Consider the following 26,051-nt stretch of genomic DNA (forward strand, 5'->3'; position numbering starts at 1 on the left):
TGTGTGCACAACGTGTAGGTTTGTTACATATGTATCCATGTGCCATGTTGGTGTGCTGCACCTATTAACTCATCATTTAACATTAGGTATATCTCCTAATGCTATCCCTCCCCCCTCCCCCCACCCCACAACAGTCCCCGGTGTGTGATGTTCCCCTTCCTGTGTCCCTGTGTTCTCAGTGTTCAATTCCCACCTATCAGTGAGAACATGTGGTGTTTGTTTTTTTGTCTTTGTGATAGTTTGCTGAGAATGATGGTTTCCAGCTTCATCCATGTCCCTACAAAGGACATGAACTCATCCTTTTTTATGGCTGCATAGTATTCCATGGTGTATATGTGCACATTTTCTTAATCCAGTCTATCATTTTTGGACATTTGGGTTGGTTCCAAGTCTTTGCTATTGTGAACAGTGCCACAATAAACATACGTGTGCATGTGTCTTTATAGCAGCATGATTTATAGTCCTTTGGGTATATACCCAGTAATGGGATGGCTGGGTCAAATGGTATTTCTAGTTCTAGATCCCTGAGGAATCGCCACACCGACTTTCACAGTGGTTGAATTAGTTTACCATCCCACCAACAGTGTAACACAGTTCTATTTAAGAAGCTCTACTGCCTTTCTGTTGTTTGTCTGTCTGACACAGCCTCTTCTGCTGGATCCTGGAATTGTGTTTTCTGTGTCCACCCTGCTTATACAACCCTCATGCCATCCTGCAACACATATTTTCTAGCAGTGGCATTGAGGTGTATTTTTCTTTATGTATTAGATAAAATTCTAAGACATCTGTGCAATAATGCTACTTCTTTCATGTTCACTCCTGCTTGTCCTAAGAAGGGCTGGAGTTCCAGATAGAATGACAAAAATTTAAAAAGAAATTTGTCTCATGTAGAAATAGCATATGTCATAGAGATCATGCAAAAATGCTGAACTGTTGTTCTGACGTTTCAACCCTGCATTTCCAATTAAGTCTCTATTCTCCACCCACTAAAAATCAGATTATTTTCTCCCCTGTGACTGACTGCCCCCTTGCCTTTCTTCTCCTCTTTCTCCTCCTCGTTTTCCTTTTTCAGAATGTTCTAATTTGGCCTCTACCCCTCCAATCCCATCTTTCTGGAACCCACAGAAAACTTACCTCCTCCTGAAACCTCAATTCTGTGTGCAAATGAGGATCAGACTATTGTAGTGCAAACAGCATAGGATTTGCAGCTGGAGGTGTGGGTGTGTTTCTCATTGGCTAGGTGCATCTAGAACATAGATAGATGAAACCTTGATTCATGAAATGGACGAATGGTTAATGAATCTCAGTCTTTGTTTTCTTTTCTCTGAAATGGGGCCAATGATAACAGCCTCACAGGGGTGCAGTGATGATTGGGTGGCATAGCACGTACAAAGTGCATGGCATAAGCCCCCCTCATTTCCAGCTCTCCAGGGCATTGTGGCCATAGTGAACATACACAGTTTAGTTTGTAATGGATTGTTCATTGTTGCTGAATATTCATCTTAGAATTAAAAAAAAAACAGATAAGTAAATCTGGAAGGGTATTCTAAGAATAAGAATGGTAATTATGGAAGAGTAAATGAATGCTATGGAACAAAATGAACTCAGGTCATTTATGTGGAAAGGAGAGATAAAAGGAGGTCATGCAGTATATGTCTTTCAGTGTTTGGCTTATTCTGTTTAGTATAATGCCTTTCATGTTCATCCATGTTGTCACAAATGGCAGGACTTCCCTCTACTTAAGGCTGAATGATAGCCCATTGTGGGGTGTGTGTGTGTGACACATTTTCTTTATCAATTCATCAATGGACACTTAGGTTTTTCTATATCTTGGATATTGTGAATAAAGCCACAATGAACACAGGAGTGAAAACATCTCTTCAAGGGACTGCAGGATGTTATGCTGGGTGAAATAAGCCAGGCACAGAAAGACAAATGCTTCGTGATCCCACTGATACATGAATTCTAAAAAAGTTGAACTCATAGAAACAGTAAAAGAGTGATTTCTAGGGAAGGGAGTTGGTGTGGAAATGTTGGTCAAAGGGTACAAATTTGTAGCTGTAAGATGAATACATTCTGGAGACGTAGTATACAGAATGATTGCTATAGTTAACAGCAATGTATTGTATACTTGAAATCTGCTAAGAGAGTCGATTTTGATATTCTCACCATAAAAATATAAAGTGGCTATGTGAAGTGGTGTCTACGTTAATTAGTGTGATTGTGGTAATCATTTCACAGTGTATAGCAAAACATTGCACACCTTAAATGTGTACAATTTTTGTCAATTTTACTGTAAAGCTGAAAAATAAAACATAAGAAAATACAAAAAGAAGGATGGTTATCAAAGTTGACAAAGAAGTCAAGCTGTAAGGGAACCAGAAAGCAAAATGCCTGAGGGACTGGTGAGCAAACACGACACAGAGTAAAGGGGCTTGATGTGGTTTGGCTGTGTCCCCACCCAAATCTCACGTTGAATTGTAATAATCCTCACATATCAAGGGCGGGGCCAAGTGGAGATAATTGAATCATGGGGACAGTTTCCCCCACACTGTTCTCATGGCAGTGAATAAGTCTCATGAGGTCTTATGGTTTTATACATGGGAGTTCGCCTGCACAAGCTCTCTTGCTTGCCCCCATGTAAGACGTGACTTTGCTCTTCCTTACCTTCTGCCATGATTGTGAGACCTCCCCAGCTGTGTGGAACTATGAGTCCATTAAACCTCTTTTCTTTATAAATTATCCAGTCTCAGGTATGTCTTTATTAGCAGCATGAAGACAGACTAATACAGGGGTTGACACAGAATGAAGGAATCCCCACCTTTAAGGCCAGTTGTGCCTGCACACTTTTTTGTTTTTAATGCTTCCCTGGTGTTTCAGGCTCAATAACCAATTTTAGAAAGTGAACTCCAGAAAGGCATGGAAGAGGGGATTCAGAAAGGTGTGGAACATGACTAAATACAAAAATTTTTCTCAGGTTGGTGATCTCATGATTCGTGTGGAATAGGTTTGAGGTGGAGAGAGTTAAAAGCGACAGAACAATTGGATTCTGAGGTCACAATAAGAAATATAATGGGGTAGAACAGGAAGTCGTTTTCCTATAAGCTATATTTAGAGTTTCAGATCTTGGTGATTTAGTGTCAAGTGATAATGATGCCATATGTGAATGAATAAAGTGAAATGTGTGTGAAAATATGTTTTCTGCTGCTGAGGATCTGTGACTCCGCACAAAGGAAGGGTGATCAATGGGAATGCTCAAGTCATTTAGGATATTAATTATGGGAGGTGGAATGTTCTACTATATCCATGGGTATTTTTTACCTTTAATTTTTGTTTCTCAGGATTTTAAAAATTCATTCCTTTACTTATTTAAATTCCTTAATATGTTTTTTTTTTAAAGTCTTGGATTGAACCAAAGTCTGATACCTTAAAAAACATTCAGTGATTTGTATTTTATAGGGAAGACACGAAATTTAGATGTGGGAATATGGTTCAGTATTTAAGAATAACTATTTTTCTTTTTAATCTATGAAAACATAATGTTTTAAACAGTATATTGAAATATATTTATTATGTATTTCAAGCAATTTTCACCTTCTGGTGAAGGGCTAATCATGTAATTAAAAAACGAAGATTCTTCATATTAATGCATTTATGCATAACACAGCTTCTAATAACTCTTTGCTGGTTTTTTGTTTTTGTTTTTTTGACGTGGCCAGACTGGCATGTATAGTAACCCTGGGAGAGAGGTTGTCAGCATTAGCACAGGGGCTATCTAATAGTAAGTTAAAATGAGCATTGGCATTTATAAGCAAGGGATAAATTAGTAAAAATCCCAGATTCTCAGTAGGGCTAATGGTGACAACTTAAACGTTTGAAAGTCAACAGAAAAACGATCAAGTATCTTTGAGAAACTGACTGATTCTATGTTGCTTACATTCTTCTCATGCCCTGATTCTTAGATGACTACAATTTTTCCTCCATACTTTTTTTTTTTCATGATAGATTGGCTGCATGCTTCACGTCCTTCTCTGAAAATCCTTGCCTAGATGTTCTGTCTGTTCCTTGCTCTAGCTCCTTGGCATCATGTTTAGTCTTAACTCTGAGAAGGAGCTGGTAGCTGAACATTTATCGTAGGAAGAGATGCATTTGGCTAAGGGAAACTTCTGTTGAGTGTAATATTCGCTTCCAGCATGAAGATTTTTCAGTGTTATTTCTGTAGTCTTCAAATAAATAGCCAAGACATTAAATGGAAGATAAAATATATACTTCCAAATAAATCTTAAATCATGACAAGGGAGTGCCAAATCATGCCGAACGTTTTTTAACAGCTAGGATATTTTTAGAGAATAAATTTATTGAGATAAATCAGGGACTTTACATAACATTCCATAATGCTTTAGTGGGCATTTCATGATTTTAAATCAATTTTGCTTTGATGTGTTAATTACTATGATTTATATTTTGATGCTAACTTGTTGTAAAATTATTTTTAAAGAAATTGCATATGTGAGCTGCTCTCAATCCATTTTTTTCTATCATGCCTAAATTAAATAGGAACTGCTGGTTTATTTTCTACCCAAGAACAAATTTTATTGGTCATTTAAGCCTAAATAATAACTTTTTTATAAAAAAAGTTTTCTTAAGGAAATGCCAGCAATTATACTGTTTTGCATATCCTTAAATCAGTCTTTCTCCTTTTCTCCTTTTATTCTTTTTAATGATTTTGGAAGAAAAGGAATTATACTGGGAGAGAAGGTGGTGGAACATAAAACAGATGTCACATTTTTCACGTTTTTCTTTCAGATGGAACCCCTCTGAGTTGGTGGGTAGGAAGAACCAATGAAACACAAACCTACTGGGGAGGTTCTTCGCCCGATCTTCAAAAATGTGCTTGTGGATTAGAGGGAAACTGCATTGATTCTCAGTATTACTGCAATTGTGATGCTGACCGGAATGAATGGTGATTTCCATTTGATTTCTTTATGCAAGAAAAAGTTCATTTAAAAAAATTAATCACTCAAAGTATGTATAGCTAGCCAGATACTGAACAAGTTAGTGCAATGAAGTAATTAAATAAAGGTATATTTTAATGAAACATGGTATAGTCAATATAATCCTTAGTATTAAGTCAATGCCTTTTTGAGTTATTTTCTGTAATGGATCATAAGTCATGTACATTTTAATTTTATAATCAAACAGAGACACCTGTTACATGGGGAATTAATTATTATTCCTTTAAAAACTATATGTAAGTAGATATTCTATTATCTTAAAAATATATTTACAGCCAAAGCACATTTCTTCAATAATCTACCTACAAAAGCTTTAAAATTATCAACTCAGAATTTACTACAATTATTTTAACAAGTGATTGTTTTATATTTTTAAAAAGACAAATCATACCACAAAGCACTAATGTTCTGTGGATTATATTTTGAAAAAAGAGATCTGTAACATTTTAGGAATTTTAAAATCGAATTTAAAATATTCCTCTAAGCAGAAAAGAAGCTTATGCATGTGTTCTTTATCTGAAAAGTTTAAAAAAGACATTGGTAGTATTTGAGACTAGAGTTGGCATGTATACTGCTCTTATTTATTATTTGTAAAGTGAAAATATTTTAAATGTTTATATTTACATTTCAGCATAACGTATGTATATGTTACATTGCTAAGCAACTAGAACTGTACAGAAGACTTATTTTTAACAAATATTCATAGTCAATCTGGATGTAATATGAGTGATTTTATTACAGAATGCACATTGATTACAGTGATAAATCTGTTAATTGAGGTCATAATTTGAATTAGACAATATTTCATTTATTTAGTTGGGAAACATCAAGATTATGTTGTGTGTGTGTGTGTGTGTGTGTGTGTGTATTTCTTTTAGAATTGCACTTTTAGTGTTACATGTTTGGTACGAAGAATATTGTCTGTCTTACTTAAACTCTCATTTTTCAAATTTCTACTCCCTTTGGAAGGCACCCTTTTCTTATCACTACCTTCACAAAAAAATACCTACACAGTAATACTGTATTTTAAAACGTAAATAAAATGCTAGTACTAATGCTTAACAACAATAAAAATTACCTAATCATCAATAACTCTCCAATGCCTCCGTAACAGATTGCTAATTAAAAATGACTTTTAAAAATAAGATTATAAAACTTCTCGTATTAAATTCCGCTAATGGTGAAGTAACTTGCATAGTGCTAACTCTTGTCAGATAATTGTTGTAAATCCAGGAAAACAATGTTATAAAAACAACTACTTGAAATAAGCAGGAAGTAACCAAATGTTGGCAGAAACTGCCCATGTGTTTACAGCAAAGACAATATCCCAGATATAGAGATAGGATTGAAAATTAGGCAAAATTCACACAGCCTCCACCTAATGAACTATCAAACCAAGCAATGGCAATTTATTGTAATAAGGCTGTGATTTAACTGCCTATGAAAACAAAAATGAAATCTTTAAAGAATAACAAAAGATTCTGGAATCTTTACAATGTATCCATGATATCCAGCATGTTATAACATTTACTGAATATTCAAAAAAGAGTAAATTTTCATCTAAAGTCAAGAAATTACGAGCAATAATCACAAACCAACCTTGGGGTACTGATGTTTGAATTGGCAGAAAGAAACTTTACAGCAACTATTATAAAAATATTTGAAGACTTAAAGGTAAAAATAATCACAATGTATAAACAAAGGGTATTTTAAGCAGATAAGTGAGAACTGTAATATGAAACCAAATGTAAATTTTAGAATAGAAAAGAGCATCTGAAATAACAAATTCTAATAGAAATTCTTCAGGCTAAAGAGAAATAATGGATGAAAACTCGGATCTTCAGGAAGAAGTGAAAAGCACTGGAGATTGCAAATATGTTTGTAATTATAAAAGCCAGTGTTTAAAATATTTTCTTAATTAAAAAATTAAATTCACTGTTTACTTTTATTATAAAGTTTATAACATATGGATTTAAAATATATTACAACCATAGATAAAAGAATATGTGTGTGGAGGGGAGCAGTGTTAAATGAATTATGTCTTAGCAAGCTTCGGACATTTCACATTGTTAAAAAACATAATGTCTAAATAGACTGTGATAAATTAAGAATTTACTTTGTAATCTGTAAAGCAAACATTGAAATACAATAAATATAGCTAAAATGTGAATAAAGAAAATAAAATGAAATACAAAAAATATGGAATAAATCAAGAGGAGGCAGCAAAGGAAAACAGAAATACAACAAATCATATGGGGGGCAGCCATAAACCAGGATGAGTTCATGTCCTTTGCGCAGCCATGAATGAAGCTGGAAACCATCATTCTCAGCAAAATAACACAGGAACAGAAAACCAAACACCGCATGTTCTCGCTCATAAGTGGGAGTTGAACAATGAGAACATGTGGACACGGCGGGGAACATCACACACTGGGGCCTGCTGGGGAGTAGGGGGATAGCGGAGGGATAGCATTAGGAAAAATACCTAATGTAGATGATGGGTTGATGGGTGCAGCAAACCACCATGGCATGTGTATACCTGTGTAACAAACCTGCATGTTCTGCACATGTATCCTAGAACTTAAAGTACAGTAAAATAAAACACTACAACATTTCAAAAAATAAAAAGAAATCATATGGGGAAACAAAAGAAATAGCAAAATGGTAGACCTGAAACTACAGTATCAATCATTACACTAAATGTTAATGTATTAACCAATTCCAGTAAAAAGGTAGAAAATTGTCCATTGAATTAAAAAATCTCCAGCTGTGTTCTATTTTTAACATATGCTATATTTTATATTCTCTATTACATATTTTCTACAAGAGGCATTAAAATGTGATTATGTTTTGGCCAGGCCCAGTGGCTTACACCTGTAATCCCCCCACTTTGGGAGGCTGAGGCAGGTGGATCACTTGAGGCCAGGAGTTCAAGACCAGCCTGGCCAACATGGCAAAACCTTGACTCTACCAAAAAATACAAAAGTTAGCTGGGTGTGGTGGTACACATCTGTAATCTCAGCTACTTGGGAGGCTGAGGCACAAGAATGGATTTAACCCAGAAAAAGGAGGTTGCACTGAGCCAAAATAGTGCTACTGCACTCCAGCCTGGGAGACGGAGTGAGATCCTGTCTCAAAATAATAATAATAATAATAATAAATCAAATGTCATTTGTTTTTATGTGCTCCGATGAGTGACTGGATCCTTACTCTTTTGTAGGTGCAAATTTAGTTCAGAACATCTTGGTTTTGCAATGCAATAAGGACTATTAAAAGTTCTTAAGAATTTTGTTGTTGCTATTGTTTTTTTAGGACCAATGACACTGGATTGCTTGCTTATAAAGAACATCTTCCAGTAACTAAGATCGTGATTACAGACACAGGCCGACTGCATTCAGAAGCAGCTTATAAACTGGGGCCTCTACTCTGCAGGGGAGACAGTAAGTGGTTACGATGTGTTGAAACCACATTTGAGAAAAGAACTATGACTTAAAGTACCATCACTTAAGCATCATGTTTCTATCACATAATAACTAATCAGACTTCTATTGTGAACATTTTTAGGTACGGTCTGAAATACTCTTTCAGTCAGTCAACAAATAAGTACTCCTATGAAGTACAAAGCTATGATGGCAATCCTTGTTAAGATTCTAAGAGAAAGAAACCACTGGACATCTCAACTTGATTAGTTCATGAGTACATCCCAGCATTCCTGAATTTCTAATTGCTGTTATCCACATAGGAAAGCCTCAATGCTAAACGCAGTTATTAATAATTCATGTGAATTTCCTACTATTAGGCCTGGGATGAAATTAGAATGTCAATGGAATCATGTCATCTTAACCCCAAATACATTTCAACTGTAAATCTCTTTTTTTTTTTTTTTTCAGCTTGTGTGTGTGTGTGTGTCTGTATGCATTTACTTTAAACCAGTGGTACATGCTGTTTTGCATATGCAGTGCGTTAACACTTTAAACCAGAATTTTAAAGTTCAAATATAGTTCCAGTATATTTATGTTCCATATATACATATATATGTTTTATATATATATATATATATATATATATATATGTTTTCTTTGATCAGGGAATGAAATGAGCATATGTATTCATTTATAGATTATTAATCTCTCTGAAAAGAGTTAGGTTAGAGACTAGTGCATTAAATATGTTTGCTTTTAGTATTTCCAGAACTTAAAATGGAAATAGATGAAATATTTGTTTACATTACCACCACACCTTAAAATAAAATTTTATGCTAGGGGCACAACAGAGTAAGAGGGAATCTGACAATTCAGTAGATTTATGGAGACACAGAGCAGAAGTTGCTTAGTTAAAAAGCAAAGATGATACCGGCCTTTAAAAATTATATATGCATTGTAAATACTGTTTATCATTATACTCACCATCTCTGATATGTATCACCTCTACTTCCTGTTCTACCAGTGAGCCTTACAGAATCCCATGAAGATGACATAGGATATTTCATGGGAAGAAAAATTATGTGCAAAGAGACGAGGTTGTAAACTTCAGATGCATCCAGGAGAGTGTAACGATTTTTCATGGCTGTAGAGAAGTTGTTTTGTACATCACGTGTACCTTTCACTGCTTGCTCTGATCTTAAACCTGCAGGGACCCAGGCTGGCTTCCTCTGCCTGCCTTCTTTCATTAGCCAAAACCTTTGTGTATTTGTATGTTTTAAGTGAGGTCCCTACCAACTCTCTCCCTTAGACTTCCTTTCTCCCAGACTTTCTGTCATCATTTTAAGCACGCAACATCATTCCGCTTAGAGCAGTGATTCTCCATCCAAGGCAATCTTGCCCTGCAGTGGACATTTGGCAGTGTTTGGAGACATTTTTGGTTATCACATTGTTGGGGAGCAGGATGCTACTGGCATGTAAGTGGGAGAGGTCAGGGTTGCTACTACACATCCTTCAATGCATGAGACAGCCCTCCACAGAGAAGAATTATCTGGCCCCAGATGTCAATAGTACTGAGGTTGAGAAACTAGGGCTGTGAACTACTGTGACCATGGGAATACAGAGGGGAGCTACTACATTAGCACTAAGAATTTACAAATAGTTTCAAGTATTTAGAGACCCGCTACTTAATCTCTGACTTATTAATTAAACAGTAATCAAGTGATTGGTCTTTTTGCCTCCTATATCTATTTTTAGCGTTGAGGTTCATCTTCACGTGAGGTTATTTTCTGCATGAAGGACTAAGGACTATTTTCTGCATGAAGCGTTCTTTATATTCTCAGTTAGATGAGCAGTGGCTTCAGAACAGCGAATACTCCTTTTTTCCATATGGGAAATCTGTACCACTTAAGTTACAATGCCATACTTTTTTTTTGTTCATTTCCTAGTGAGGCTCAGTGGGCAGATGTGGGACCAACAGACATAGGATCATGCACAGTAGGCCTCATAAGCAGAGAAAAGCTGCATGGACATTACTTTGAAGGCATCAGGACTACACATTGAGTAATTTAAGACTGAGACATAACTTAATTCTCATGATTCAATTGAAAGCCTGACAATCAGTTATAAACCTAAAGATCAGTAAAGTGACCTCTGATGTAAGACAAGGAGAAGATGAGAGCTTGAACTAGGCAGTGATTGGCATGGAGCTTTCAAAGGGGGATCAACGACGAGGTAAATTCGATATGATTTAGATGTAAGATTGAGAGTTAAAGCCTTGGGGATGATCTCCAGCTTTCTGATTTGAATAAAACCATTAGTGTCATTCATTGAGACAGGAGATTAACACTTTTTTTTTTTAACAGAAAAGTAAAAAAGTGAGAATGAAAAAAGTAATATTTTCATTTTCTCACACAAACTAGAGATACTGGAAAATGTAGATCAGCCATGGTTTTCTAGGAAAGAAGGTGAAGTTGTGGGAAAGCAGGACAAATAAAACATGACTATCAGACCTGCTAGTACCGGTTGTGAGGTTACCCTAATTTATTTATGTTGTATTTTTTCAAAGATTTCTTTTCATTTTGTTTTCAATTTCATTTTACTGCTGCTATTATTGTTGATATCAGAAATCAACTAGCCAATTAGGAAATAAGAGAACTTCCTCCATGGTATAAAGGACATCTGTGAAAATCTGATAGCTAATGTCATACTTTGGATAGTCAAGGATATAACTGCTTCCCCTTTAAGTTCAGGATAAAGGCAAGAACGTCTGCTCTCACTACTCTTATTCAATCTATTACTCATGGTCCTAGCACATGTAATAAGTCAAGGAGAGGAATTCAAGGCGTTTATTAGGTTGCAGCAAAAGTTAATCAACCTGATTTTAATGGCAAATCAGGTTGCCGTTAAAAGAAGTGGCAAAACTGCAATTACTTTTGCACCAACCTTAGGTCAGAATGAATGAAATAAAATGTCTATTTATAGGTAACATGACTTTCTAGGTAGAAAATCTCAAATAATTTATATTTTTAGAAAGTGAGTTTAGCAAAGTCGCAGGATTCGAGGTCAATATACAAAAGTAAATTATATTTCTATATGCTAATGATAAAAAAATTATAAATGGGATTTTAAAAGTACCATTTTTTTACTAGCACCAACAACATAAAATATTTTGGTGTAAATATAGCAAATTATTAAGAAAAAAATTAAGAAAATTATATTTAAAAATTTATGAATTAAAAGATTTGATAAGATGTCAATTTTTCCCAAATTTATATATAGACTGAAAAAAATCCAATTAAAATCCAGCAATCTTTTTTTTTGAGGGGGAGTAGAAATTGGAAAGCTTATCTTTAAATGTATGTTGAAATGCAAAGAAAGTAGAATAGCAAAAATGTTTTGACAAATATAAACAACGTTTGAGATACACTACCAGATTATAAGACTTACTATAAAACTAACAGATACTCAAGGAAGTGTGATATTGACATTACAACAGACAAATACGTGAATGGAATAGAATAGACAGCCCAAAAATAGACCCAAGTATACATGGTTGCTTGACTTTTCACAAAGCTGCCAAGGGAACTCAACGATGAAAGGACAGAATTTTTCAAGAAAGAGATCTGGAACAATTCGAATCCATTTGAAAAAGAAAAACAGAATGAAAAAAAAAGAGTGTCAATTCATACTTCAAAGCAGATACAAAAATTAACTCAAGATTAATCATAAACTTAAATCTAAAACCACAAACTATAAAACTGCTTAAGAAAATACAAGGGAAAATCTTAGTGGCCTTGGGTTGGGCATAGATTTCTTAGATACAACACTAAAAGTACATTTCATAAAATACAAATAATAATAAATTGGGTTTCACTAAAAAGCTTCTGCCTTTAAAATGACACTGTCAGGAAATTGAAAAGAAAAGCTACAGACTAGGTGAAAATATTTGCAAAATACATGTTTTATAGAGGCTAATACCCAGAATATAAAAGTAACTCTCTCATGGTGCAGTAATATTTGAAAAATCAATTTACAAATGGGCAAAAGATTTGCACATACATGTCACAGAAAAAATATGGATTTAAATCAGCACATTAAAGACCCTTAGCATCATTAGTTATTAGGGGAATGCAAACTAGTACCGCAATGTGATACCAATATATAACTGTTAACATTTAACAAATAATAATAACAAAAAAACCCAAAATATAACAAGTGCTAGTGAGGATTTAGAGCAACTAGAACTCTGGTACATTGTGCTATAGATGCAAAATGGTACACACTGCTTTGGAAAAGAATTTGGTTTCTTATAATGTTAAACCCACAATTACCATATGTCCCAGCAATCCCCGTCTTTGGATTTCATCCAAGAAAAAAGGAAAATCTATATGGATATAGTCAGTTTTTTGTTATTATTATTGGCTTTTTTCCATAGTCCCCTAAAAATGGAAACCACTCAAATGTTTATCAACTATTGAAAGGATACACGTTCCATTTTACTGTGGTGTACCCACAATACGCAGTGGAATACTACTAAACAATTAAAAAAAAATAGACTATTGATAACATGCAACAACATAGATGAATCTCAACTGCATTACTCTAAGTGAAAGAAGCCAGACTAAAAAGCCTACATGCTTTGAATGATTCAATTTCTAAGATATTCTGGAAAAGTCAAAACCATAGAAACAGAAAAAGGATCTCTGCTGCAAGAACTTTGAGGTGAGAGGAATTTTACACAGGGGTACAAGAAAACTTTGTCAGGTGAAAAAATGTTCCATATCTTGAGTGTGGTGGTAGTTTTATGGTTTCAGGTCCTAGTCAACTTCTAGAGCTACACAGAAAGAAAGGCTGAATTGTACTCTATGTAAATTACCATAATTTATTAATGTATTTTAATAATAAATGATGTCTTATTCAACACATCTGACTGAAAAACAAAACGAAAAAGTTAATAACAGTTTGTATAGCTATAGTTGCTTAATTTTAAGAATTGGAGGCTGAGTGCAGTGGCTCAAACCTGTAATCCCAGCACTATAGGAGGTCAAGGTGGGAGGATTGCTTGAGACCGGGAGCTCAAAGCTGCAGTGAGCTATGATTGCACCACTGCACTACAGCCTGAGCAACAGGGTGAGACCTTGTCTCTTACAAAACAAAATTGGGTCATCAAAACAAACAGAGAAACAGCCGACCACTAGAAGTAAATTCATGGAACAGTAGAGATTTCAGTAACATGGATATTCTCCAATTCTCCAGCACATTTCTGGGATCGTGCTGAATATGTTTCTAACTTATATTGACTTTAGAAACTTTAGAAAAAGTTTGGAAGAATCAAGGGAGAACATCTGGGTTTACCAGTTAGCAGAAAGGTCCTTAGTAGGAGGAGTCACCTATGTATTTCCTATGTAATCAGCCTGCCAAGAGCAGTGGGAACATATTTATTTTTGAGGAACCATCCAAAGTCTTTCAGACCAACAGTTCCTCCACTTTAGCATGTATAAAAATTACTTGGAGAGCTTGTTGTAACACAGATTTCCACTCCTTATCCCAGAGACTGTGATTCAGGGGGTGTGGGTAGGAGAATCTTTCTCTTTACCTCCCTCCCTTCCCCTTCCCTTCCCCTCCCCTCCCCTCTCTTCCCCTCCCCTCCCCTCTCCTCCCCTCCCCTCCCCTCCTCTCCCCTCCCCTCCTCTCCCCTCCCCTCCTGTCTCTTCCCCTCCCCTCCCCTCTCCTCTCCTCCCTTCCCCTCCCCTCCCCTCTCCTCCCTTCCCCTGCCCTCCCCTCCCCTCCCTTTCCCTCCCCTCCCCTCTCCTCCCTTCCCCTCCCCTTCCATTCCTTTTTTCTTTTCTTTTTTTTTTTTTGACAGAATCTCCCTCTGTTACCCTGGCTGGAGTGCAGTTGGCTCACTGGAAACTCCGCCTTCTGGGTTCAAGTGATTCTCCTGCCTCAGCCTCCCAAGTAGCTGGGATTACAGGCGTGTGCCATGATAACCAGTTAATTTTTGTGTTTTTAGTAGAGACAGGGTTTCACCATGTTGGCCAGGCTGGTCTCAAACCCAAGACCTCAAATGATCTGCCCACCTCAGCCTCCCACAGTGCTAGGATTACAGGAATGAGCCACCCTGCCTGGCTGGGTAGGAGAATTGCTAACGGGCTTCCACATGCTGCTGCCGGTCCATGGACTACTCTATGTAGTGCTGCCCCCAACCAGTGCGGTTCACAGACTAGTACTGGTCGGCACATTCTTTGCTACCATTCTGTGAGGAGGCTAGTACAAATATATAGAGTATTTCAGAATGACTTATGCCAATTGGGCAGAGTAATTTATGTCTGTTGGAAATAATAGTAATAAAAAGTGGACTGGAGTTTATAGTATTTTGTATACCTTTGCTTTTCCCATTCACTTTTCTAGCAATTTACATTTTTGATTTTAAATTTTAAAAATGTAAAATTTTTGTGGGTACATAATAGATGTATATATTTATGGGATACATGACATATTTTGTCACAGGCATGCAATGTGTAATAATCACATCGTGGAAAATTGGGTATTCACCCCCTTAAGCATTTATCCTTTGTGTTACAAATAATCTAATTATACTATTTTTGTTATTTTAAAATGTACAATTCCGTTATTATTGACTGTAGTCACCATGTTTTGCCATCAAATACAAGGTCTTATTCTTTCTATTTTTCTGTACCTATTAACCATCCCTACCTCCTACTGGCCTCCCACTCTCCTTCCCAGCCTCTGGTAATCATCCTTCTATTCTTTGTCTCCATGAGTTAAATTGTTTTGATTTTTAGACCCCACAAATAAATTGAAACATGCAATGTTTGTCTTTCTGCCCCTGGCTTATTTCACTTAACATAATGACCTCCAGTTCTATCCATATTGTTGCAAATGACAGAGTCTCATTTTTTTGTGACTGAAATAAGAGGAAAAAAAAAAAAGCACATTTTTTTCTATACAGGTGGTTTAAGACTCATAGCTCTAGGTCAAAGGTTGGGTATGAATTGGACCAATGGTGTTGACATAGGGCCTACCCAAGTGTTCTAACTGTAGTTGCAGTATGTTCAGAACCAGAAACAGAGTTTCAGAGTAGAAGCCCAGGCATTCATACACAGGGTTAAACCTGCTTTCTTGACACACAGCAAGAAGACGTCTACAGAGACTTTGTGCTACTTCAGTGAGTCTTGCAACACAAAGGGAATTCCTGGACCACGATGGCATCTGGCTCCAAGTCCTTGTCACTCACTCTCCCTTATCTGCAAAATCTCCCTAATTCTTTTACCAAATCCTTTCACACTCAGATTAAAACTCTTCCAGCATGATTTCTAGATGACATAATCATTCTGCGTTCTCAAAACATGTTTAGCATATTACAAATATATCTTTCTCTTACTGGCTTTTAATTATTTTTGAGCCCCTCAAGAGCAGGGTACATTCCTCATTTATTCTTGTGTTCCTAATAACTAATGTATTACCTATTACCCAAAACATAATCAATGAATAACAATTCATGAAATAATGAGAATGATTTAATATATGCATGTAAAGAAGCCTACAACTTATGAATTATTAGTAAGAGACGTGAATACATTTTTGGTTCTTAAAGCAATTAAATAAGTAAATATATACTTTTACTAACAGGAGTTTAGACTCTATTGAATTATTGATTCTGATATAAAAAGTCACTTAGTAGAAGAATGTCCAGTTCCATCTAAGCCGTTTCTCGTCAATATGCCTGAAGTTGTAACAGTGAAAGTACTTTCAAATAAGAATATGATTTTAGTTAATATTAATTTTTTTATCTTTCACTCAATACAGTGCCTTTATTAAACTGAAATGATTGCCACTTCTTGGAAAATAGATTATTTTATGGTCTATTTTGCTTTGTTTTTTTGTTCACTTGGAAAAACATTTATTACCAACCAATAATTCGTATGCAAGAAACTTGATAAATGTGAGGGAACAAAAATTGTTTTTAGTACTTTCGAAAGGTTTTCACTTTGGAACTGGGAACCCTGATAGTTGTCAGGACCATGGTATCCTTTTGGAGGAATTTTATACATATGGATACCTTTAGTTAATTGTGTTAAATATTAATGACTGACTTGATACAAAATCATAACTTTTTTTTTTTTTTGAGATGGAGTCTCACACTGTCACCCAGGCTGGAGTGCAGTGGCGCAATCTTGGCTCACTGCAAGCTCTGCCTCCCGGGTTCACGCCATTCTCCTGCCTCAGCCTCCTGAGTAGCTGGGACTACAGGCGACCGCCACCACGCCTGGCTAATTTTTCTAATTTTAGTAGAGACATGGTTTCACCATGTTAGCCAGGATTGTCTCGATCTCCTGACCTTGTGATCCACCTGCCTTGGCCTCCCAAAGTGCTGGGATTACAGGCGTGAGCCACCGCGCCCGGCCAAAATCATAACTTTTTAAAGCTATATAGAAATACCAAAAAAGTAAGTAAAAAAAGTCACCAAGAATCACATAACTCAGAAATAATGATTAATATCAATTGAATATCATTCCAAATGTTGGTAGAGATCTCTAGTGCAGGGCTTCCCAGTCTCACCACTCTTGACATGTGGGCTGGATAATTCCTTATGGTGGTTGAGGACCGTCCTGTGCATTGTTGGACCTGACCAGTATCCCTGGTTCCTACCCAAGAGATGCCAGTAGCATCCTTCCTCCAAATGTGACAACCAAAAATGTCTCCAAACATTGCCAAATGTCCCCTGGGTAAAGAATTGCCCCAGGTGGAGAATCACCACTCTAGACAAAATAATTTTTAAAAGAGATTGAGAAATGAATTTATAAAACTTTATTCATTGAAATTGAGAAAGAAAACACCAAATTTAAGCCAAGATGGCTCATGAAATTTATATATCTAACAAAGTATATTCAACATAAGTGATCCCGCTAGACTTACAAAAAAAGATTATGAGCATTTTAAAAGATTGTAGAGTCACTACATTTTATATTAAATGTATTTTTAAATTATAAACAGCATTTATCTGCTGTGAGAAATGGAAAAGCTAGCACTCATTTCTTCTTTCACCTTCTTTATCTCCCCCTTCCCGGTTTTTGCTAGTTATGCTATTATTTGTATATTGTTACTTTTAAGGGTAACCACTAGTTCTGTTCTCCAGTGCTTTTTATTTTGATTAATTTCTTTTTGTCAGGTAGTGGATATTTTATCTTTGTTTTGTCTTTAGAAAGATTCTTGAGGGTGGCATTTTTTTGATTTTGTATGTGCTTGAGAATATTTGTTGCCTTAGGATTCTAAAACTCTGATGCTTTAACTATATTGTCTATTGGGAACAGCTTAATTGAGATATAATTCACAGCCTATAATTCACCCTTTTAAAAGTGTACAATTCAATCAATTTTAGTATATTTGATCATTTTAGTGTACCACACAGAGTTGATCAACTATCACCGTAATCATTTTGAGAACATTTTTATCACCTCCCAAAGTAGACCTGCTCCCATTTTCCAGACACTGTCCATTTCACACACTCCCCATCCCAGCCCTAAGCAACCAGTAACCTGCTTTTTTTTCTACAGACTTGCATATTCTGAATATTTCATATAGATAAAAATACAAGATATGTGGTCTCTTGTGACTGACTTGTTTTACTTAGCATCATATTGTCAAGGAGGTTCATCAGTGTTGTAGAATACATCAACACTTCATTGTTTTTTATGACCAAATAATATTCCATTCTGTGGATATACCACATTTTGTTTAATCACTCATCAGTTCATGGACATTTGGGCTGGATCCACTTTTTGGATATTATGATAAGGCTTCTGTGGACTTCCATGTATGCTTTTTTTTTTTTTTTTTTGTGGACAAAGGCTTTATTTCTCTTCGGTATGTACCTAGGAGTAGAATTTCCCTACATTTAACCTCTTTAGGACCTGGTGTACTTTTTATGTGTCATGCTTGTAACCTTCAGTAGTTTGCATATGTGATCCCATACTTGTCTGTGTTGAGGAATGCAGTTGTCTTGTCTTCTACAGCTTTTCTAAATGTCTTTTTAGTTGACTATATTTCATTATGAATATAGGTTTTGTTTTTTAAAAATTTTCTCAAAAGTGCTCTTGTGTGCTTTATTTTCAGAATTCTTTCAAACTTGAAAGTGTCTGCCTGTTGCCTTAACACTTCAGAAATAAACTAGCCTGGATAAATTTTCTTTCTCTCAGAATCTATGGACAGAGTTCCTTTATTTTATGCCATTGAATACTGTGAAGGAATCTGAGGCCATACTAGTTTTTTCACCTTGTATGTAACTTGCTTTTTCTGTCTGAATACTCGAAGGAACAATTATCCTTAAAGGTCACTAATTTAACAAGAATGTACCTGGATGTTGTTCATTTAGTATTACTTTTCCTGGAAATAGAAGTGATGTGATAAAAATATATACACATTTTATAAGTTGTTAAAATCCTTGCAAATGTGATCTGAATTTCTGCTCTCAGTCTGTCTATCTGAGCAAGGCAGTATTTTTAACTCTGGCATTTGAATTTTTCAACCCATTTTATCACATGTATTTCTTTTCAGGTAATTCATTACATTGAAATTTTATCTTTAATCAAAGCACTCTGAAGCCTTCATAGTTAGAAAAGATTGCTGTAAGTTTCTCGTTCCAAAAAATTCTTGAGTCACTGAAGTTAGTTTCTTCATTTTGTCTGCATCGACTAGTACAGCTGTCTGAGAAATCACAGCTGCCCAGAGTGCATTAAATAATCAAAAGTGCATGTAGGCAATAAATAACTTTGCAGAAGTGAGACTCTTCAACTGGAAAAAGATATTGACTAGTGATTTGGTTAATTTCTCTTTCATTTGACAGAGTTCTCTTCCATTTGAAAGACTACATATAAACCATTAAAAAAAGTGAGGATCAATTCCATTTCAACAGATAATAAAATAATGTAACTTTGTTAGCTCCACTATGCCTGATAATTCTCCATTATAACATTTTTATTTTAATTTTTATATTTTACTTTATCTTGTTGGGTTTACCTTTTTTAATTTCACTTTTTTATGCCCTCCTTCTCTTCCTCTTTTTCTTCTTCTTCCTCTTCTCTTGTCTCTGTTTTTCCTCTTTTCTTCCCTCTTTCCACTTGTGGGAAAGAGCAAGAGAGCAGTGAACAAAACAGATAAAAATATCAGTATTCTTGGAGCTTATATTCTCTTGGAGAGAGAGAGAGAGAGAGAGACAATAATCAAGTGAAATATATGGTACAGTAGAAGCTGGTAAGAGCTATGAAGAAAATAAAGTTGAGGCAGGAGTGGCGTAATTTTAAATAGGATGGTCATTTAAAGCTCAGGAAGAAGGTGGCATTTGAATAAAGATTTGAAAGAAACAGGAATGCAAGGCACGTGTCTACCTTTGGAAGAGTAGTCTAGACAGAGGGAAAGGCCAGATAAACCACACAGAAATGGGGTATAGATAGTATACTCATGGAGCAGCCAGATGGTCCAAGTGTTTGGAGCAGAGTGGGCAAGAAAGAGAGTGGTAGAAGTCAGAGAGAAACCTGGTGGTCAGATCATGAAAGATTTTGAAAATCCATTTTCATTCTGAATGAAATTGGAGAACATTAGAGAATTTTGAGAAGGCGAGTGGTATGATCTAACTCAGGTTTTAGTGAGATTAAATAGGGAAAACTCAAAGCAGGGAAATAACTTAGGGGACCATATCACCAATCCAGCTGAGAAATTATGGTAGCTTGAGCCATGGGTGCAATGGTGAGAGTTGTGGTATGGGTAGAGTTTAAAGGAAAACCAATAAAATTTCCTGATGAATTGTTGTAGTTTGCGAAAGGAAGAGTCAAAAATAACACCAAGGTGTTTGATCTAATCAATTAGAGGGAAAGAACTGGCATTAATTGAAATGGGGGAGATTGCTGCTGGGGTCAAGGAGTTGTAGAGAAATACAAAGAGCCCAGTTTTAGGACATATTACGGTTGAGATGTCATTAAACATTCAGGAAGAGACGTGGAGTTGTCAGTTTTCAGCATATTTAAAGCCACAGGACAGAACAGCAGGAGTTATTGTGGATGAAGAAATAACAGGGCTTTGGGGCAACTGAGTATGGATAAATTGACGAGGTGAAGAGGAAGCAAGAAAGAAGACTGAGAATATATCACCTGTGACAAAAGAAGAGTGTGAGTATCCTGAACTCCAAGGGAAGAATGTGTTTCAAGGAGGAGAGAGCAATCAACTGTGTTAAATGTTGTTAGCTTAAGTAAGATAAAACTGAGAACTGATAATGGCTTTAGAAATGTGGATGTTATAGCGACCTTGGTGATGGTTTGTTTTGTCAAGTGTTTTGGGATAAAAGCCTGAGACAGATTCAAGGAATAGTGGGAGGAAAAAAAGGTGGGAAAATGTAATGGTAAATGGAGGAGAAAGTATGATCATGAGAGTGGGGTTTCTGAGATGAGAGAATTAATAGCATGTCTGTGTTAGTAAGAGAGATCCAGTAAATAAATCCTTGGATTGTGGACAGTTGATTCATTCTAACAGGAGAAAATGCAGAACACACGTGATGTTGCAGGAAGGTGAACAGGTGTGGTGGTGGGTTCTTAGAGGAGGTCATTTCTGTCTTCTGCTCTTTTCTTAGAGATTATTAGAAAAGTTAAAGAATGAGAAATGAGATGTATTATTGGGGAGCGGAAGTGTGAAATAATCCTCTAAGAGCGTGCGACAGTGAAGGCATAAGGGAACTATAGTGTGATTGCAGAGGAACATTGAGTGTGCACAGTTGGCATCATATTACAGCATGTGTGTACTTACCTGCAGTGTTCTTTAGAACCCGATGTTTATACACAGTCCCACATAAGGATTTGTAACTAAGTTCTGTATGCAGATATCAGGCAATAAGTATATTATGAATAATTTACTAGTTTTTATTTTCAATTCTTTTAGTCTAATAAAATACTTTAATTAATATTTAAATGTATTTTCTATACATGGAAAAATATTCAACATGCCAGATTACAAATGGGCTGTAAGAGACCAATGTATAGATGTGCCTACTTAAAAGCGGTAACGTTTATACTGTAAAGGCTGTAAGTGTGCAAATGCAGGAAGATATTAAGAACCCTTCTACTTACCGTTAATTGCCGAGTTAAAATAATTTTTTAAAAGACAATAATCTGAATATCAAGTGACTTTTGACTTTAACCTTGTAAATAAAGGAATCATTTTTGTTAGTAAATGGCCAATAAGAAGCTCAAAATTCTGATTGGGTGCTTAATTATTTTGTTTTGCTGAAATCAGAATCACTCTATCTCATGTTTTTTGAATAAATGAATTTGGTCCTCTTCTCTGATGAATAACTGGACTCAAATTTTATCGCATGGTCATGTGTGTTCATGGAGGACATCAATCTTGGATTGACGAGATTTACCTTGAATTTATAATATGTTCTCATTTTATATTAAATGATTGTCATTTGTTAATTCAGAATAGGTTACTTCAAATAGAATAAGGATGTCATGCTTGGAAGGCTCTCTCGTGTGATGCCCAACTCCACCCCTCTTTGTTGTCACTCTGAGCTTCATAGGAATGACTGAGGGATAATACAGTGGCAAACTTAGATAAGTGTCGCTCATCTCATTTACTATTTTATATATTCTCTTACATCTAGACTAAAAATAATTGGATGTTGCTCCAAAATTCTGTTCTTCCAGTTTCTTCTAAAATAAAATTATATGTGTGTATGTCTTTGAATAATTAAATACACAAATCTGTTTCTTTGCTATTAATGTCAAAACAGTTTTGTGCAAAACTAGTATAAGACTAATGACAAGAAATATCTTCTTCAGTGATAGTTTGTAAGATCTTTTGATTGTAAAAACAAGCTCTGCTCTGCCTTCATAAGAGGAATTTTCACTTTCCATTTGCCCATCTATCTTATTGTATGTGCATGTGTGGGGGTGGTTAGGGGGTGTTTATGGAAACATCTATGAACAGCTTTGTTCTCTTTTATATTGCTCTGCAAACCACAAGCTATAATTATCTCCAGCCAGATTTTATTTTCTTCATTTTTATTTTGCTTATATTGATTCCTGTTGAGGTTCATAAATAGTTGAAAACAATAATAGATGTGCTAAAAAGAGGAACCAGTGAATTATGAAACCAATACATAGGTTATTGTGTTCTGATAATGTAACATATAATTTAATCTTAGAATTTTATTTCTGTTAAAATCTATATTTTTCAGCTTATTTTAAAATAATTTGTAAGTGTTTAGAAGATGCATTGATTACTAAAATATTCTTCACATCAGCATTTCAACATTTAAAACATTTTTACTTTTAAGAAAAGGCTTGTTGGAATTTTATATGCATATAAAATTTCCTATAGGGCTAGGAAATCTAAAAATCTAAAGATTTTTTAGACTTGACATCGAAAGCACAATCCATAAAAGGCTAAATTGATAAATGAGACTTTATCAAAATTAAATTTTACTTTGTGAAAGCTTCCATGAAGAGGAAGAAAAGTCAGGCTACAGACTGGTCAAAAAACAGTTGCAAACCACCTATCTGAGAAAGGACTAGTATCTAGAATATATGAAGAATCCTCAAAAGTTGACAGTTAAAAAAAAATTAAAATGGGTGTTATGGACTAAATTGTTTTCCCAAAATTTATGTTGAAGCCCTAACCCCAATGTGACTATATCTGAAGACAGGGCCTTTAAGGAGATCACTAAGGTAAATGAGGGTGGTGCCCTAATTCAATGGGACCAGTGTCCTTATAAGAAAGAGACTCCAGAGACCCCGCTCTCTGTGCTTACTCAGAGGAAAGACCATGTAAGGTCACAGGATGAAGGCAGTCATCTGCAAGCCAGGAAGAGAGGTCTCACAACAGAACAATCCTGCCAGCACCTTCATCTTGGACTTTTAGCCTCCAGCACTGTGAGAAATAAATGTATTTTTAAGCCACCTGACCTGTGAGATTTTGTTATGGCAGCCTGGGCAGACTAACACAATGGGCAAAAAACATGGAGGGAGGTTCAACCAAAGAAGGTATACAGATGGCAAGAAAGCACATGAAATGATACCCAGCATCATCAACCGCTAGGCAAATGTATATTACATCCTCAATGAGACACCACTTCACGCCTTTCAAAAGGACTAAGATTAAAAAAAAAATAGTGCCAACACAAAATACTGGCCAGTATATTGAGAAATGGGATCACTCATACATTGCTGGTAGGAATGTCAAATGACAAAACCACACTAGAAAACCGTTTAGTAGTTTCTTTTTGTTAATTTTCTATTTTACTTTAAGTTCTGGGCTACATGTGCAGAATGTGCAGGTTTGTCACATAGGTGTATATGTGCCACAGTGGTCAGCTGCACCTATCAACCCATCATCTAGGTTTTAAGCCCCGCATCCGTTAGGTATTTGTCTTAATGCTCTCTCTCCCCTTGCCCCCCACCCCCCGACAGGCCTCAGTGTGTGATGTTCCCCTCTCTGTGTCCATGTATTCTCATTGTTTAACTCCCACTTACAAGTGAGAACAAGTGGTGTTTGGTTTTCTGTTTCTGTGTTAGTGTGCTGAGACTAATGGTTTCCAGATTCATCCATGTCCCTGCAAAGGACATTAACTCATTCTTTTTCAAGGCTGCATAGTATTCCATGGTGTAGATGCGTCACATTTTCTTCACCCTGTCTATCATTGATGGGCATTTGGGTGGGTTCCAAGTCTTTGCTATTGTAAATAGTGCTGCAATAAACATACATGTGCAAATGATTTATAATTCTTTGGGTATATGCCCAGTAATGGCATTGCTGGGTCAAATGGTATTTCTGGTTCTAGATCCTTGAGGAATTGCCACACTGTCTTCCACAGTGGTTTGCAACTCTCATACAATCCAGTGATTGTACTCTTGGGCATTTTCCCCAGGGAACTGGCAGCTTATGTTCACATAAAAAATTGGACACAGATGTTGACAAAAGCTTTACTGGTAATAGCTGAAAGCTATGTAGGTGTCCTTCTGCAGGTAGATGGTTAAATAAATTTTAATACATCCATACCATGGAATACTACTCAGCAGTAGACAGAGATGAACTGTTGATACAAAAATAATATGGGTAAATCTTCAAAGAGTAATTCTGGGCCAGAAGTGGTGGCTCACGCCTATAATCCCAGCACTTTGGGAGGCCAAGGTGGGTGGATCACATGATGTCAGGAGTTCGAGACCAACGTGGCCAACATGATGAAATCCCGTGTCTACTAAAAATACAAAAATTAGCCAGGCATAGTGGTGCGCACCTGTAATCCCAGCTACTCAGGAGGCTGAGGCAGGAGAATCGCTTGAACCCGGGAGGCGGAGGTTGCAGTGGCCAAGATTACACCATTGCATTCCAGCCTAGGTGACAGAGCAAGAATCTGTCAAAAACAAAAATGAGTAATTCTGATTTTCTTTTAAAAGCAAGCCAGTCTCAAAAGACTGCATATTTTATGCTTTTATTTGAGAGCATTCTTGAAATGACAAAATTATAGGAATGAGGAACTGATTAGTTGTGCCAGGAGGTTAAAGAAGGGGTAAGGAGGGAGGAAAGCGGGTTTAGCTGTGTGCGGGAAGCATGAAGAATACCTTGGCAACAGAAATGTCCTGCATCTCAGCGTCAATGTCACTATCCTGGTTTTGGCATCCTACTATTGTTTTGTAAGGTATGATTATAGGGGGAAACTAGATAAAGTGTGCATGGAATCTTTCTGTGTTATTTCTTACACCTGCGTAAGAATCTACAAACATTTGGAAATAAACATTTTAATTAAATCCGTATTTCTGGCTTATTTCTTTATTAAGCATTCAGAAAGACTCATTTGAATAGTGAATGATTCCTTGCTTTGGCATTTATATATTTCATTTTATTTTGCTTTTAAGAAACGTAGTGTTAGCATGTTATATGCATTTTGATTTTAAAAGTAAAATGTATTACCTTGAAAAACAATGTGTTTTTTAATACTGTTCTTTTATAAACAGCTTTATTGATATCAAATTCATATATTACACAATTCAGTAATATAAAGTGTGCTATTCAATGGCTTTTAGTATATCCACATTGTGTAACAATGACTACACGAATTTTAGAACATGGTCATTACCCTGAAAAGAAACCTTACCCCTCTGAGCCACTGCTCTCCCTCAATTGCTCCATCTCCCTAACCCTGGGAAACCACAAATCTACTTTGTCTCCGTAAGTCTGTTTTTTTTCAAAAAGGAATTCTATAAATGTTTAGCAAAATAATTATTTTTAAAAGTACTTATAGTCCTAGCATAGTACTAAGTTAATTTTCCTAAATTGACTTCATTTTTAACTTTCTATGTGAAATTCAATACTTAGTACATCTTCCTCTTTTACGTGAATGACTATATGGATTTATTCTTTTATATAATTTACTTTATTCTGGTAAGATAAAAGGTAGGGTTTCTAGAAAATTATTATTTTATTTGTTTATTATTTTTTGATGTAGAGTCTCATTCTGTCATCCAGGCTGGAGTGCAGATGCGTAATCTCGGCTGACTGCAACCTCAGCCTCCCAGGCTCAAGTGATTCTCCTGTCTCAGCCTCC

The 26,051-nt window shown here is 35.9% G+C and overlaps 1 protein-coding gene across 10 annotated transcripts in view; it reads left to right on the forward strand.

Moving 5' to 3' along the window:
- CNTNAP4 (contactin associated protein family member 4) overlaps nucleotides 1-26,051 on the forward strand; it is a 336,779-nt gene that overhangs the window by 259,262 nt on the left and 51,466 nt on the right. For all 10 annotated transcript variants that reach the window (XR_010114325.1, XM_055299622.2, XM_063612412.1 and 7 more), the window contains 2 exons: nucleotides 4,807-4,963; nucleotides 8,328-8,455. Coding sequence is in view for 9 of the 10 variants with exons in the window: in XM_055299622.2 (XP_055155597.1) it covers nucleotides 4,807-4,963; nucleotides 8,328-8,455 (285 nt within the window). In the remaining variant the exon portion in view is untranslated. The remainder of the gene's footprint in view (nucleotides 1-4,806; nucleotides 4,964-8,327; nucleotides 8,456-26,051) is intronic.

Source organism: Symphalangus syndactylus, chromosome 11 (genome assembly GCF_028878055.3).
Source record: "Symphalangus syndactylus isolate Jambi chromosome 11, NHGRI_mSymSyn1-v2.1_pri, whole genome shotgun sequence".
Taxonomy (NCBI): domain Eukaryota; kingdom Metazoa; phylum Chordata; class Mammalia; order Primates; family Hylobatidae; genus Symphalangus; species Symphalangus syndactylus.